The sequence below is a fragment of the Phalacrocorax aristotelis genome, chromosome 1, assembly GCF_949628215.1.
Source record: "Phalacrocorax aristotelis chromosome 1, bGulAri2.1, whole genome shotgun sequence".
In the NCBI taxonomy this organism is placed as follows: Eukaryota; Metazoa; Chordata; class Aves; order Suliformes; family Phalacrocoracidae; genus Phalacrocorax; species Phalacrocorax aristotelis.
In genome coordinates, this window is record NC_134276.1 from 152568525 (window position 1) to 152582900 (window position 14376).

General features: G+C 45.8%; 1 protein-coding gene across 3 annotated transcripts in view; it reads left to right on the forward strand.

The window, feature by feature from the left end:
* Positions 1-4237: 4237 nt before the first annotated feature.
* BICD1 (BICD cargo adaptor 1) overlaps positions 4238-14376 on the forward strand; it is a 192081-nt gene continuing 181942 nt past the window's right edge. For 2 of the 3 annotated variants that reach the window (XM_075116603.1, XM_075116620.1), the window contains exon 1: positions 4258-4547. In XM_075116603.1, the coding sequence (XP_074972704.1) occupies positions 4335-4547 (213 nt within the window). In that variant the 5' untranslated portion in view covers positions 4258-4334. Of the gene's footprint in view, positions 4548-14376 lie in introns of all 3 variants that reach the window. The other variant, XM_075116613.1, reaches the window with a different exon arrangement.

The window sequence follows — 14376 nt, forward strand, 5'->3', positions numbered from 1 at the left end:
TAAGAACACTACTGTTTGAAAGCCTTTCTTCCAAATACCGATGCTCATGTTAATCAGCATAACATCATTACTTTTCATTACATTAGCTCCTGTGTTTAGATTCCCTTCTTTATAAACTATTTTTCTTAAAACCAATTACCATTTCTATTGCACTAGAATCTTGAAATATCTCTTAAACTTTCATTTTCTTCTCAGTGCCTCCCTTTTATTTCTAGGCTACTCATTCATTACAATTGTGGTGCTTATATTCAGTGCTCGAGAAAGATGAAGCTTTGGCAGCATAACAGCCACCTGTTTATTTCCAAACCAGACCCAGCACAGTTACCGTACTGCCTTCCCTCTGTGCTTTTCGCCTCTTTTCACTTTCAGAAAATCAATCCCATTCCTACTAACAACGACATAGCCGCCCTTATACTTTTTTTTTCTCCTTTGGCCACTCTGGTGAGCCTGCCAAACACTGCAAATCAGCAGTTGTTAGATTTGGGCTCTGGTCCTCTGAGATGCTCCATACAAATGGACTCAAAGCAATTTCTGTGTATGCTGTGGGTGCAGTGATTCAGCCATCTGCAATATATAGTACAAGGTGGCTTTTGCAGCTGCCTTTCCACTAAGATGCAGAACCAGTAGTTCACTTCATATATGTCATTAAATGATTCTTAAATAGTTTGAAATTTGGATAATACCCTCAGGTGCAAGATTTGTATCATTTTGCCTGTCCTTGAATATCCGATTGTCTCAAAAAATATGTAATCAGAACAGCATTTTTTGGTACCGGAACCTACTATCTTTAGTTTAAGAGTCTACCAGTCACGTGCCAGGAATTCAGAGGGCAATTTCTGCCCATGAAATGGATGCAATCATAAGGAGGCTTGTTTTATGAGGGTATGTTGAATGTCACTAAATGATTGGTTTGAAATATGAATGTGAAAGGGGTGCAGCAGGTCAAAATGAAAGACAAACAACAATGCAGGATGATATGCCAACCTTTAATAAAATCAGGCCGTGTTTTTTGAGCTGGGGAGGTAGAAAATGGGAGACCATTGGAGCAGGACCAATGTGAGGTGATGCATATACGGGCAGTGATACAATTTAAAATGCCGATATGATTGTTTAGGGCTATCTGCACTGGTAAGTACACAGATTCTACACCCAAAATCTGTGACCAAGACCAGCACTTTGCTGGCACCACTGTACAGTCACTTGAATCCATAGATTATTATAGGCACTCCAGAAACCAAGAAATCTCTATCAAAGGAGAGGAAACTCTATCAAAAACTCTATCAACAGAGTTTCAGTTATGAGATCCTCACTAGGGAATGACCACCTTTAAGTCATGCTGCAACACTTCCTTCTTTAATGATGTGTTTCCCTATAACTGCGGAGATCTTTATAGGATCATTCAGCCTTTCTCATCTCCACACAGACAGGAATGAGGTGAACTGGAGCCACTTGTAGCAGGGAAAGGAGCTTGAATATTTTTCAGATCCATCAGTGACCTTAGTAGTCCATTCTAAATATAGATGGAAGAGTCTGGACACTAGAGTGTAGGTGCCAGTTTTAAGGCCTAAGAAAAGATACAGAGTGAAAGGTGGGATTCATGTCATTAAATGTATGTATCTGCGCGTATACACCCATGTCAGATCCTCTGTAGTCAGTGGAGAGAAACTGACAACTCTGGGGAAGGCTCATTTTGTGCTAAAGACGACTTCCAGTTTATGGAAACTCTCCCGCAGCAACTGAACTTCTGCACAACACACAATACCTGGACTTCACGCCTCCTTCCCATTTTAAAAGGAAAGATTCTCCCTAAATTTCTTGTGAGGTATTGCAGAAAAAAATTGACACATTTTAACAAGCCAGATTTCCCCTCTGCGGGGCAGATGTTCAGACGTGTGGGAAGGCTGCCCTGGGGTTGTGAGTGCCATTGTCAACTATATAATGTTAAATGGAGTTGCACCAAGGATAGATTAGCTGTAGGCATCCAGTGGCTTCAGCCAGTTCCCACTCTGTCCTTGACGCAGCTGCTCATCTGCAGCACTGGTCGAAAGCTGTTTGTTTCCAATGAAAAGTCTTGCTTGCACAGTGGCCTAGGTTGAAAGCTGAGGAAGGCAGCTAGACTAGAACTTATAAAAGCTCCTGAGACAATGTTTTGCTCCTGCTTTGGCTTTTTTTTTTTTTTCCTTCTGATTTGTGGGATCTTTCACCCGTTTTTAAGAAAAGGATGGTTTGTAAGTTGAGGTTAGGTGCACAGTCGGAATTACAGTTGGAGTACTGGTATTTTCTTCTCCGTTCTGACATTCAGTCATGGATGAGGGCCACTCACTCTCCTCACCTATTAATATTCACATTTGTTTATTTCCTATTAATATTCACGCTTGCTTCTACACTAGAACTTATTAAAAATGTGCATTTTTGGAAGGTGCTTTCAAGATACCAAATTGATAGAACATCTATTACTTTGCTAGCGTCTTCCATATATGTTCTCTAGTCAACGAGAAGTGTTTATGCAGGCTAGATTATGACGTGTTAGTTATGGATGCATGCCCATATATTTATAAAATAGATATATGTTATATACTGCATGCATATATTGTATAACTAGTGTTAGTGCTTCCATCTGTAGATCACAAAGCACTTTGCTGAGGAGTCTAACCTTTTTTCCCCTTTCTTAGAGATGGGGAAGCTGAGGTACAAAGGGGTTGTGGCTTATTTAAAACCACACTAACAGGTCAGCAAGAAAGGGAATTTATGTCTTTGATTTGAAAACACAGTGCTGCGCTGGCGGACAGCAATATCCATCTTCTTTTTTTTTAAAAAAAACACCTTCATCTTCCTGGAAATTCTAACTCAATTGCTAAACTTTAAAGACCTCGTTTTGCTAGTATTTTAGAAAGACAAAAAAAGATGTTTGTCAAGCATGAAAACCCGATCCTGCTAGTACTTAGGACAGAACTTGGTCGACATCAATAGGATCAGGTCTCTGCAGGCCACAGTTTGAAGAAAGGGTAAATTTGGGTTCAAGACTCCTAGTACCAAACAAAAAAGGCTGTGACATGGGACATGATGACATTGATCCAGGATGAACTCAGTCTTCCAGTTCAAATATGTAAAATGCCCCTAATCTGGTGTGTTAACTTTTTACTGGCAGGCTTTGTATGAGATCAGTTACCGTCTGTCTGCACCACTCTAATTTTATGCTGGACAAGTAGCATCTGTCTTTCTGCAGCCAGCATAAAGCCGGCATAAAACTGACATAATCTATGCACCAGGTCCTCCGGTTAATTTGACAGAGAAACAATGGTGTGACCGCATCTGATCTGAATCAGTTTTGTCCTGCTGTCTGATGGGTAGCGCGGAGACCTTGCGCTAACGGCCATGGAAGCGTGGCCTTAGCTCAGCGCCCTGGTCCCGGCGCCGCTTCACGTCCAGCTTTCCTTGCCCATTCCCGTGCGCCTTCGCCGGGGACAGGGAAGGGAACCGGGGCAGCTCTTCCTTCCCCGTTCCCCGAAATGGCAGGGGAATACTTGAGGCTCTCCTCCTGCTCCCGCAGTTTACTGCTGCATCTCCCTTTCTGTTTTCCCCAGCCGCTACCGTGGCCATCGCTGCGACAGGCTGAGAAAAAAAAATAAACCAAAAAACCACTAAAAAGCGCTAAAATCGCAGCACAGCTGGCCAGCCCCGCCGGGGTGCCTGGCCAGGAGCGGGGGGTCGGGGGGGAGTCGGGGGCGGTTCGGAAGCGGCCCCGCACGGGCAGCGCCGCGGCAGCGAGCACCGGGCGACATCCCGGCGTGGGGGGGGGCCGGGCGCCGCTGCACCCCCCGCTCCGGGTGCTTCTGCCCCTGCCCCCGCGCTGCAGCGCCGCGTCCCCTCTTGCCCGGCGGGGAATGCCGGACCTGAGGACGCTGTCATCTTAAAGAGCGCAGGGGAGGGACCGTGCGGAGGGGAGGCGGAGGTGCCGGCTCCCTGGGAAGAGGCGGGCACCAGCAGCAGCATCTCCCCGGGAGCCGCCGCACCAAGGCGCGCTCCCGGCCGCCCCGCTCGCCGCCCCGGCCTCCAGCGCGCCGCCTCCCTCCCCGCGGCAGCGGCAGCTCGCCCGGCCGGGCCAGGCGCCCCCGCCGCCGGCAGCCGGGGCCGCCGCAGGGCCGGGGGAGCGAGCGCGGCCTCGCCGCCTCTCGGGGGGCGGGGGGGCCGCGGCTGCCGCCGGCGGCCCCGGCCCCCATCCCCGTCCCCGTCCCGGCGGCGGTGGCGGTGCCGGTGCCGCCCCTCGGCCGCGCCCGCCCCCTGGCTGCCTCGGCGGCGCGGCGGCGCGGCGGCGCGGTAGTGCCGGCGGGGCTATGGCTGCGGAGGAGGTGCTGCAGGGCGCGGACCATTACAAGAGCGAGATCGAGCGGCTGACCCGGGAGCTCTCCGAGACGACCCACGAGAAGATCCAGGCGGCGGAGTATGGGCTGGTGGTGCTGGAGGAGAAGCTCACCCTCAAGCAGCAGTACGACGAGCTGGAGGCGGAGTATGACGGCCTCAAGCAGGAGCTGGAGCAGCTGAAGGAGGTGAGCGAGCCCAGGCTTTTGTCTCTCCCCGCCGGGTGCGGGGAGGTGCGGGGGCGCCCCACGCGTGTCTCTCCCCGGAGCCCCGGGCCAGCCCCCTGCAGGTGGGCAAGCAAAGACGTCCGGGCCCTGGAGCGGCTGCGGGGATTCGTGGGGTGTGGGGAGGGGGGGTTCTCCGGGGCCGGAGGAGCAGCCGGGACCGTGGTGCTTAAGGACGGATTAGACAAGATTGCAAACCCTCCCCCCCCCCCCCCCCCCCCCCCCGCCCCGGGAAATTTCCGTGGGGCCGGGGCCGCGCTCCAGCCCCTGCCGCCGGGAGCCACAACTTCTGGGAAGAGGGTTTTGCAGCACTGGAGGGTGCCTCCGGTCACACCTGCATCGTCCAAGGCTTTTTTCGGAAGAGGAAATTAAACAGCCCGCATGGATGCGAGCTGAGCAAACCTAGTGTATAAGGACTCGGGATCTGTGTAAACAGTTGTCTGCGGTGCGTGAGGAGAGAGACAATTCCTTTGGAAGTTATTTATAGACCTGCTCTGTTCTGCCAGTCAGGGGAATCGCTGCCAGGAAGGGAGGCGAAGGAGCTGTACAGTAGTCTTGGGGTCACCCCCCATCAGTGGAAATTAAACTTCTGCGCCATGCTGAGAGGATAAAATACTTGATCGGAGAGGTGTTTCTGGTTTACCTTCCAAATGTGTTTTTGTAACATCCAAAGTATAAAGCATCCAAAGTATATACACCTTCCCCTTCAGCTTTGCGAAGCATGACTCTGAAATATCATCACTCTTCCTGTGTTCATTAAGGGAAGTAACTCGGGACTGGTACAGCGCACATCCACAGAAGGGGTCTGTGTACACACATAGGCAGCACTCGGATCTCTGCGGTTTCTGGTGGTTTTAGACTGCCTTAGAATGTAGCTAATTACATGTTTTGAAAAGAGAAGTCAAAGTGTCAGATATTCTCCCAAATTTAAAAGGTATCTTTTTGTTCTACAAAAATATATTGCTGTATATAATGTGCAGGAATTCTGTTCGGTCAGAAATCATGAACATATTCTGTATTGAGGGAAGCCATTTAATAAACCTAGATTATATGTAAATATATTATTTAGAATACTAAATGATGCACTTTTAGAAGTCTTTTTAATAAAAAAAAAAGTTCCGTTTTACTTGCAGGTAAATGAGTTATGCTACAGACTTGATTCAGTGTCCAGAAGAGTTGAAAAAATTACATCTTCAGTAAGAAGAATAAAGCTGTGTTTCAGAAACGCCTATTGATCTCCTTAAACTTGATCTCTGCCTCCCCACCCCCATTGAGCCCATGCGGTAGGCTCAGGACTTTGAAACCAGTAATCACAGCTTCAGGGATAGAGATACATAACTTGCACTGGCATGAAGGCAGGGCCATTTGAAATGACTGGGCAGCAGTAGAGGAACAGAATTAAGGGGGAAAAGTGCAATGCAATTTCTGGGGGGGGGGTGTAGGGAAAGAAAGAGGTAAGCAGAGCTGTAGCTAGCTGTTATCCCATCACAATAATGTACAAAAGAAGGCTGATCAGAAACCAGTATGACACATGGATGCACGTGGCCACAGATAAAAGGGATAGAGCAAGGAACTGAGTTGAAATTATTAAACTAGAGGGATTAGTCAACACGATTAACTGAAATCAAAGATGGGCACAATTTCTCTTCCTGTTTACCTCCCCTTGAAGTCAATGGGATTGCATACTCTGCAGCCCAGCATGGCTCCCGTGGGGCTGTGCCTTCATGCTGTGCCAACCACAGCACGGACACTGAGAATATCCACGAAAGGGATAAATCCTGTAGCTTGCCTGATGCCAAGCAACAGTGGAGCCTCTCCAGTTTCCAGTTCAGGCCCAAGGCTCTCGATTGCAGAGCCTTCCGTAGCTGCAGGTCAGGCATTTCCATCCCCCTACCTAGGCTGCAAGAGGTTTTTTTCTTGCTTCTAACCTTTATAGGAGAAACCACACTGACTCTTACTGCACATGAAACCCTGAAATGGAGAATTTGCTCATACCCCTTCCTGTCACTCCATTATGACTGTTCCCTGAGCACAGATCAGACTCGTAACTGTGAGACATAAGCAAACTGCACCTCTGACGACACTAGCGAGGCAGAATTTGGGTGGTTCAGAAAAACTGTCTTGCAGAGACTCAGGGGTGTAGATTTTGGGGCTCTAGGGTTCTGTCTGGAAGCTCTCAAAGCAGCAGCAGAAGTCTGAAGACAGCTTTTTTATTAAGGCTCCATCCAAAATGTGTAGAGTAGGGTCTTTGTGTGTCATCTCCAGCAAGCCCTGCAGTGGATGTCCTGGATGACGGCCTGGGTGTGGTCTGCATGGCGGGGCATCAAAACGCCATGACTGGCTAACGGGGAGCTTGGAAGACTCCCAGTATGTCAGTGAGGTGCTGTGCCCCATCTCTTACCTCGCCGCATCCACAGCCTCTCTGAAGTCATATAGAAATCAGGCCTCAGGTTTGTGCTGAAACAAATAGTTTATCCATTCATGAGGTGGAAGATTATGGGCAGGATTATGCTTAGGAGTATTAACTCTCCTTATGCGGACCTTCTTTGAACAGATTCAGTTACTGGGGTAGAACTTTATTGAGGCAAGTCTTCATTTTTTTTTTAAACTGTTTCGTTATTAAATTCTTGTGTTCTGTTGTTAGGAGTGTATTGTATTTATTGCTCAGCAGAGCTACCTATCTTTAACTACTCAGTTGTGGCTTAGCAGTCTAGGATCTGAAGTCTTCTCCCATGCTCCTTGATGATTCAAAGCTGCAGTGAACTTTAGCGGGGCCTTTACCATATACATTGCAATACAGAGGCTCAGCTATATGATTGTTGGAGAGTGAGATGGAAAAGTCAGGCCATTATAGGATGATGATGTAAAAGCAAATTGCAATACATTACATTAAATATTAATACTTGTATACAGGATATATGCTATCCACCATGCAATAGGAATAATTTTAGAAACCTCTGATATTTCTTGTGCTGTATTCAGAGGTCTCCGCTTTAGCCTAAGGCTTTGATGTTTTGGGCCATGAGACTGATTTACATTACAAAAACTCTGAAGTTTTAATCAGTGACCTAGTAAGGAATTCTTCTTCCAAATGAGAGCAGTTATTACACACGTAAGCTGTCCAGGAAAGGCTCAAGATGTCTATTAGCTACCAACCTTATGTTTTCAAGAATGAACTGAATGGCAGGAATGTGAAAAGGTATACTCTGTTGTGTTGACTTTAACAGCTTTCAGTGTTATTAGATGGAATACTTGTGGTCCTGATTCTAGACAAGATCGTGGTATTAAACAAAACATTATTATTTTTAAAGCTATATTAATTTTCATAGGGGATTTTTTCCAGTCTGTAAATGATGTTTCTGTGCCTCAGTTACATCTCAAACTAGTGCAATTTTGGCCCTGTGGTAAAATCACTATAGTTTTAGGCCCCTGTTCAGAAAGTTACTGTAGCAGTTGTGGCTTTTAACCTGCAGTCCGTAAGAATGCAGAGAATAAGACTCATGGCTATTAGTCATGGGATGGAAAGCAGCCTGGCTTTCACTGTCTTGCTGAGGTGGGAGTTTAATGACCAGCCTATTTTATGGAAGCCACCATTTTCCAGTGGTTTTAGTTTTTGTGGTCTTATGTGTTCACATTGTATTTGCTGTAAGGATAATGTTTCTTGCTAGTTTTCATTCTTTTAATGAAGTGTAAAATGGCTTCATATTGATCTTCCTGCCTGAGCTACCCGCTGTAGCTGTCCCTACTTGAGCAGGGGGGCTGGCTGAGGTGGTCCCAAGAGGTCCCTTCCAACCTCAACCCTTCTATGATTCTGTGATTAGCTACTGTGCACTGGTAGCCTGTAACGTTTTTAAAGGGGAGAAATGTCAGTCACGATAAAATGGGGATGGAAGGCAGCTTTGATGTCCAGCTCTGCAAGACATCTAGGCCTGGGAAATCCTAAGCAAAGATTTCTCTTTGGGAATCAAATCGTGAACATAGCGGCTGAGTAGATCTTCAAGTCCCTCTCCTTGACGCCCTCCTCGACTGACTAATTTAGGCAATATCTCACACGGCTTCTTGGCTTTTATGTATTTCATTCTATGGAGAAAAACTCTTCCCCTGGATTACACATAGAGCTGGCTGTCTGATTTCCAGGTTGAAGATGCAGTTTGGTGTTTGCATTACTTTAAACTCAATTATCCTTGGTAAGTTATTGGAAACCAGGCTATTGGGGAGCAGCTCTAACCATGGCAGGTCAAAAATTCTTGTTGTCCTTATTTCATGGATATGTTGTGTTAATGGTTATGAAGCGCTTAGTCAGTTTACTAATAAGGCTTTGACAAACAACTCTTGGTCTGTGACTGAAAAGGGGTTTTGAGGAATAGAGCTGAAGTTCTCTGGCAGCTTCTTTTCTGTTCTGTTCTGCTCTTCCCTGCACTGCTTTAACGCAGGTGACTCAAGCTCTGTCTACCCTCTCTTCTGACATGATGGGGCCCCTCCAACTCCTCTACTGTTCTCCAAAGCCTCCCTCATTCCTGCTGCTGGAGTCACCTCTCTGCCTCTTCCATTGTTGAAGCGTACAGTTTCTGGGACTTCTCTTCATCCAAAAAAGGCAGAAGAGGGGGAGACTCCCTATCCCAAATACAGCCCCGTTAAATGGGACTTGCTGTACACACCTGTCTGCATCGCAGGATGCTTAGAAAAGTGTGAAGCGGCTCATAAATCTCAACGAAATGTTCTGAATTCTCTCCAAGGAGAAATGTGTCCCAAATACATAACTAGAAAACTGTGAGCTGATGCCATCTCAGTGTATCTTCACACCTCCTTCCAGTGACAGCATCTGTGGGCCTGTGCTGGATGAGACTGAACATTTTTGGCATCTCATCCTGATCTCAACACTTTGTCCTTGGTGTCTGTTCATGTTGTGTCACTCAGAAAGGCCGTGCTGCCTGGCATCGAGCTCAAAGATGAGGGGAGGGCAAGGGTGAGTGAGCCGGAGGGACTGCACTCAGAGGCTCTCTGCAGTGCTGTCTCCTCCAGAGCCCAGCCAACACTGCCTCTGTCTCTAAGGCACACGCTGCTAATGGAAGAGTTTTTACCCAGTTCCCTTTCACAGCTGGCCTGGTTAGGAGAAGAGAGCAGAGCAGTACAGGAAACCGTTAAATGCAGAAAGGAGCATGTGGAAGGCAATATAAGAACTTCAGTGATCAAGCTGTTACGCAGGGGCTTACACAGCAGCTGGATCCAGAACAGCCCTAAGTGGCATTCATCACTCTGTGCTTTCCACGTAAGCATAGGTCTACAGCAAGAAGAGCTTGAAGATGTTCTGAGCAGTTCATTTGGGGAGGTATGCTTACAAGGAATGCCTTAAGAAAATCAAGCAGCAGCTTGCAGAGCTTTCATTCAGCTATTACAGGCTGGGGAGCAGGTCTGTGGGAAAGGGCTTGGGGATCCTAGAGGACAGTGAGCTGAACATGGGCCAGCACTGTGCCCTGACATTGAAAAGGCTAACAGCATCCCATACCGTTGATAGCACAAGCATAGCTGGTAGGCTGAGAGAAGTGATTATGACTTTCAAACTGGTGCTTGTTAGACCCCATCTGGGAAACGGCATCCAGTTTTGGGCTCCCCTAATACAAGAAATACACAGATAAACCAGACTGAGTTCAGCAGAGGGCCACCAGGATGGTCAAGAGCTGAAGCACTTGCCCTGTGAGGAGAGGCTGAGGGGGCTGGGCTCATTCAGCCTGGAAAAGAGATGGCTGTGGGGAACCCAGCAGCAGCCTGCCCATACCTACAAGGAGGTTACTGAGAAGGCAGAGCCAGGCTCTTCACCGTGGTGCATGGTGGGAGGATGAGACAACTGGCATAAATTGAAACTAGAGTGGTTCAGACTGGATTAAGGAAGAAGTGTTTCTCCATGAGGACAGGCACTGCCACAGGTTGCCCAGAGAGGTTGTACATGTCCTTCCATGGGGGTTTTCAAGCCCCAGCTGGATACAGCCTTAAGGAACCCAGTCTGAGCTCAGAGCTGCCCCTGCTTTGAGCAAGAGGTTGGACTAGAGAAGAAAGCAGGTAGATAGCAAGGGACCTTGAACAATGCAAAGTCTCTGAGGGTGCCCATTGTGCCCAGTTAAATTCCAGTAGCAGCTTGCTGTGAGTTGCCCAATATGTAACAGCATGCTGCTTGGAAACAGTGGCCATTAGCAGAGCCTCAGCCTCACTTCTGGCTTGAATTTCATTTTCTCTTGCTTGTCATTAGGCCTGCATTGACCTGGGGTTACTAAGGGTGTACTTTGATGTGCTCTTCTCTCAGCAAGATGACTCCACACCTCCCTTTGTCATTCCTGCCCCTGTTCTGGCTCTCAGTTGTGCAACTGTTTATACTGTCACACCAGGGTGGAAAACTAACCTCAGTTAAAAATAACCGAGGAGGGGGTGTATGCTATCTGTAACCCAGATTGGTTACACGGTCTGGTTCACAATACATTCCCATACACCGTTTTACCTGCATTGCCAAAAAGTCAGCAGAAGGATGGAAATGAATGCTGAAGAAAGAGGGGGGCGGGATGAACTGCTTAAACAGGTACTGATGTTAAAAGAGATGCTTATCAAATCACGGCAGGATTGCTTCCTCTAAGAGGAAATGAATCGTGCGCATAGCCTACAGAAAACATAAGCAGCTGAAATAATCTTAGGGGAAATCAGGGCTGTTGCTGGAGCTTTGGCAGCACGCAAAGAAAAATGTAGATGAAACTTTTTTTTTTTGTTTCCCCCAGGGACCTGTGTTGCCAGTTGCTCTCAGTAATTGCATTGTGTCCTTATGAGCCAGTACAGATAAACATGCTTTTTTATACCTCCTTCAACACCCAACCCTTAAACAATGATAGTCAGCTTTAAACACTGGGGGCTCACACACTCCTGAAATAAGTCTAAATAGACTTCAGTTTGTTTTCTCTCCAGTTAAGTTATTTTTTTACTTTGACTCTTTCGTCTAAGAAATCCCTCTCTAATCTGAGCGATACTGATTGAATCAGTCATCTGGGTTGAATTCTTCTGAGATAACTGGAAGTTGCAACTGTATTTTATGTCATGGAAAAGTTAATTTTCCGTAGATTTTCTAGAAAGTATTCTATTAGTACCAAATACAAAATGACTGATTAAAGTGTTAATGGATGAGCCAGGCATCATTATTGTGACGTACTTCCTGTCAAAGGGTCAAAAATGTAAAATTAGGGCTCAATGAAGAGATTTTAATCTAAAGGTCCACATATATTTGGAATTAGACCTTTTGTAATGGGTTAAAAAAATATATTTTCTACCATCTTTTCACATTCCTTAAGATGAAATATTTTTCCTGCCCTTCTGTATTGCATTGTAGATTTTCTTTGAGTCTGTTTGCACAGCAGCAGTCAGATCGAACACCTGGCTTTATTGAAAGTGCAAGTAGGGGCAAAACAATGGTGGAGAAAAAAAGATCTGGCATAAACCAGTAATTTATGAACATTCATCGTGATAAAATGAGGAGCATTCTCAGTGAGCTATATAGAGTAAATTTGCACCTGGGCAACTTCTATGTATCTTATGCAATTGGCAGTTGGAGGAAAATACATGCAAGATCATGTTTTTCTGGCTGTATTGAGGTCTTCCAGAAAAAGAGCTTTCTTCTTGAACAACCCTTCAGCTTTTCAGACGAGCTCCTCATTTTCAGCACCTCATTTTCTGTCATGCTTTTGCATTGGTGCTTCATTCAGTATATGGACAATAGGAAAAAAATCTGATTTGCCGCTTGTTTCTGCATCCCTCATGGCTCTGCTACATTGTAGAGCTTTGCTGCACAGTTGCCTTTGCTATGGATTTCCCTTCCATATTTGTCTGATACCTGAGGGGGTAATGTTTAATTCAATACAATTCTGTACCGTACATTTTTAGTTTCGGGTGATTTCAATTTATAATGGCAGAGACAGAAAAGCATGCACTCATTTCTACTGAACTGTCTTACATTTGTGGCGTGACTTTCATAGCCCTCTTCTTTCCTCATTTCCTTGTGAACTCAACAACGCTTTATTTCATGGGGGAGGAGAGAGGATATATTCCTAATTTAGAGGAACTGATATGGCATGTAGAGACATGAATGTACCCTTTGTCCCTCTACCCACTTGCATCACTAGCAGCAGATGATTATGAGATGCCAGCAATTTTTCATACTGTGTTGTGAAAGAAGTCCATGAGTACAGACCAACTACAGAGGGAAATAGTTAGGACTACTCAGAAGGTGAAAAAGGCATCTCAGCAAGGGCAGGTGCCTAAAGCTAAAGTAAGCAGATAGAAATTAAGCTAGATTATAGATTATTGTTTTAATGGGGACTCTACATCTCTGTGGAGGGTAGTATTAAAAAATAATTTCAGGATCATCATATTTGTGCTTCTGAATTTCTTTCACTACCAAAGTTTAATTAACTTAATAGTTAAAAAGAAAAGCAGGCCAGTGTCCTAAATATATGGTTTTGGGACAGACCTATGAAAACCGTTACCACCAAAAGGCTTTCACTAAGACTGAAATTGGTCCACTCCCATTTTCTGCATCTCTCTTGTGGTTCATTCCTCCTTCTCTGTCTGCAGCCTTTAATTTTCTGGCTCTCGTTCTTGTACAGCATTCGTCTCTTGTCCATGATGGTTTATATACTTTTTAAACTTCTTTTTTTTCCAGTCTTTGCCATACATCTTAATTTGTGTTGATTTGCATCTCCATAAGACATGGAGCTGAATTTTTGATATTAAAGACCCTTTTTGTCGTTGTGTGAAGGTAAGAAACCTGGCCACCTGTGGCAGACAAAGACTTTCCATACTGTGCTCGGATATTGTAATGACTTGAAGGAATCCTGGAAATACTTAGAAATGTTGTTTTAGCATGGGCTGAAAATGAAACAGCAGAGGACTTTGCAGCAGCCTCACCATTAAAATAATCATTGGGAAGACCACTTTCAAACCAGCTTTAAAATTTGTTTGGCTGCATGTACGCACAGGAAGAAGATACTTTTTTCATAAGGTTTTGCATAAATCAACCCTTTTTTTTATTGTTGTTTGGTTACTGGGGTTGTTTATTTATTTAACCTCAGACAGGAAAATTGATGCCCAGTGAGGTTAGCTAATGCACTCAGTCCTCCTCATCAGCTCTGGGAGTGGAGCCCATTATCCACACAGTTGTGCCATAACCTCTCCTTTGCCTGCTCTCCCCTGAATCACACCTAATTTGCCTCTGTGCTGTACAGCTGTGTTAAACCCATCTACACCACAAGTAGTTTTCCAGTGCTAGCAGTAATATATACAACACTGTGCTTACCAAAGAAGCATAAAAGAAGACCTCGGTGCCCAGGTAGTCACCTTTCCCTCCAGTCAATCACTTGTGGGGACATTTCAACTAAATTCTATGAACTTTATCTTTCCTTCCTGTTCTTTTTTGTCTATGTTTATTTTTAATTTGTGCTCTCTCAGAGCTCACAGAGGACACACAGTTAGCAGGAGCAATGCCATGCATTCGGTGTGCACTCTGGGAAGTTTATCCAGACCGAACAGCTTCTCCTTGGTTCCCCTAGCCGCTCTGGATGGGTTTAAATGTCAGTGTACTGAGAATGAACTGTGAAGCACTGTTTGTCATCACTGACTAATGGCTACATCCATGGAGGGAAGCTGGAAGTTGTTAACAGTTGGAGTTTTAACTTCTGTTTCGGACACTTAGAGGAGGAAAACCAGCTCCTAGTAGTTGTAAAGCTCAGATGGGAAGACGGAAAAGGACCAGCAAACCTCTATG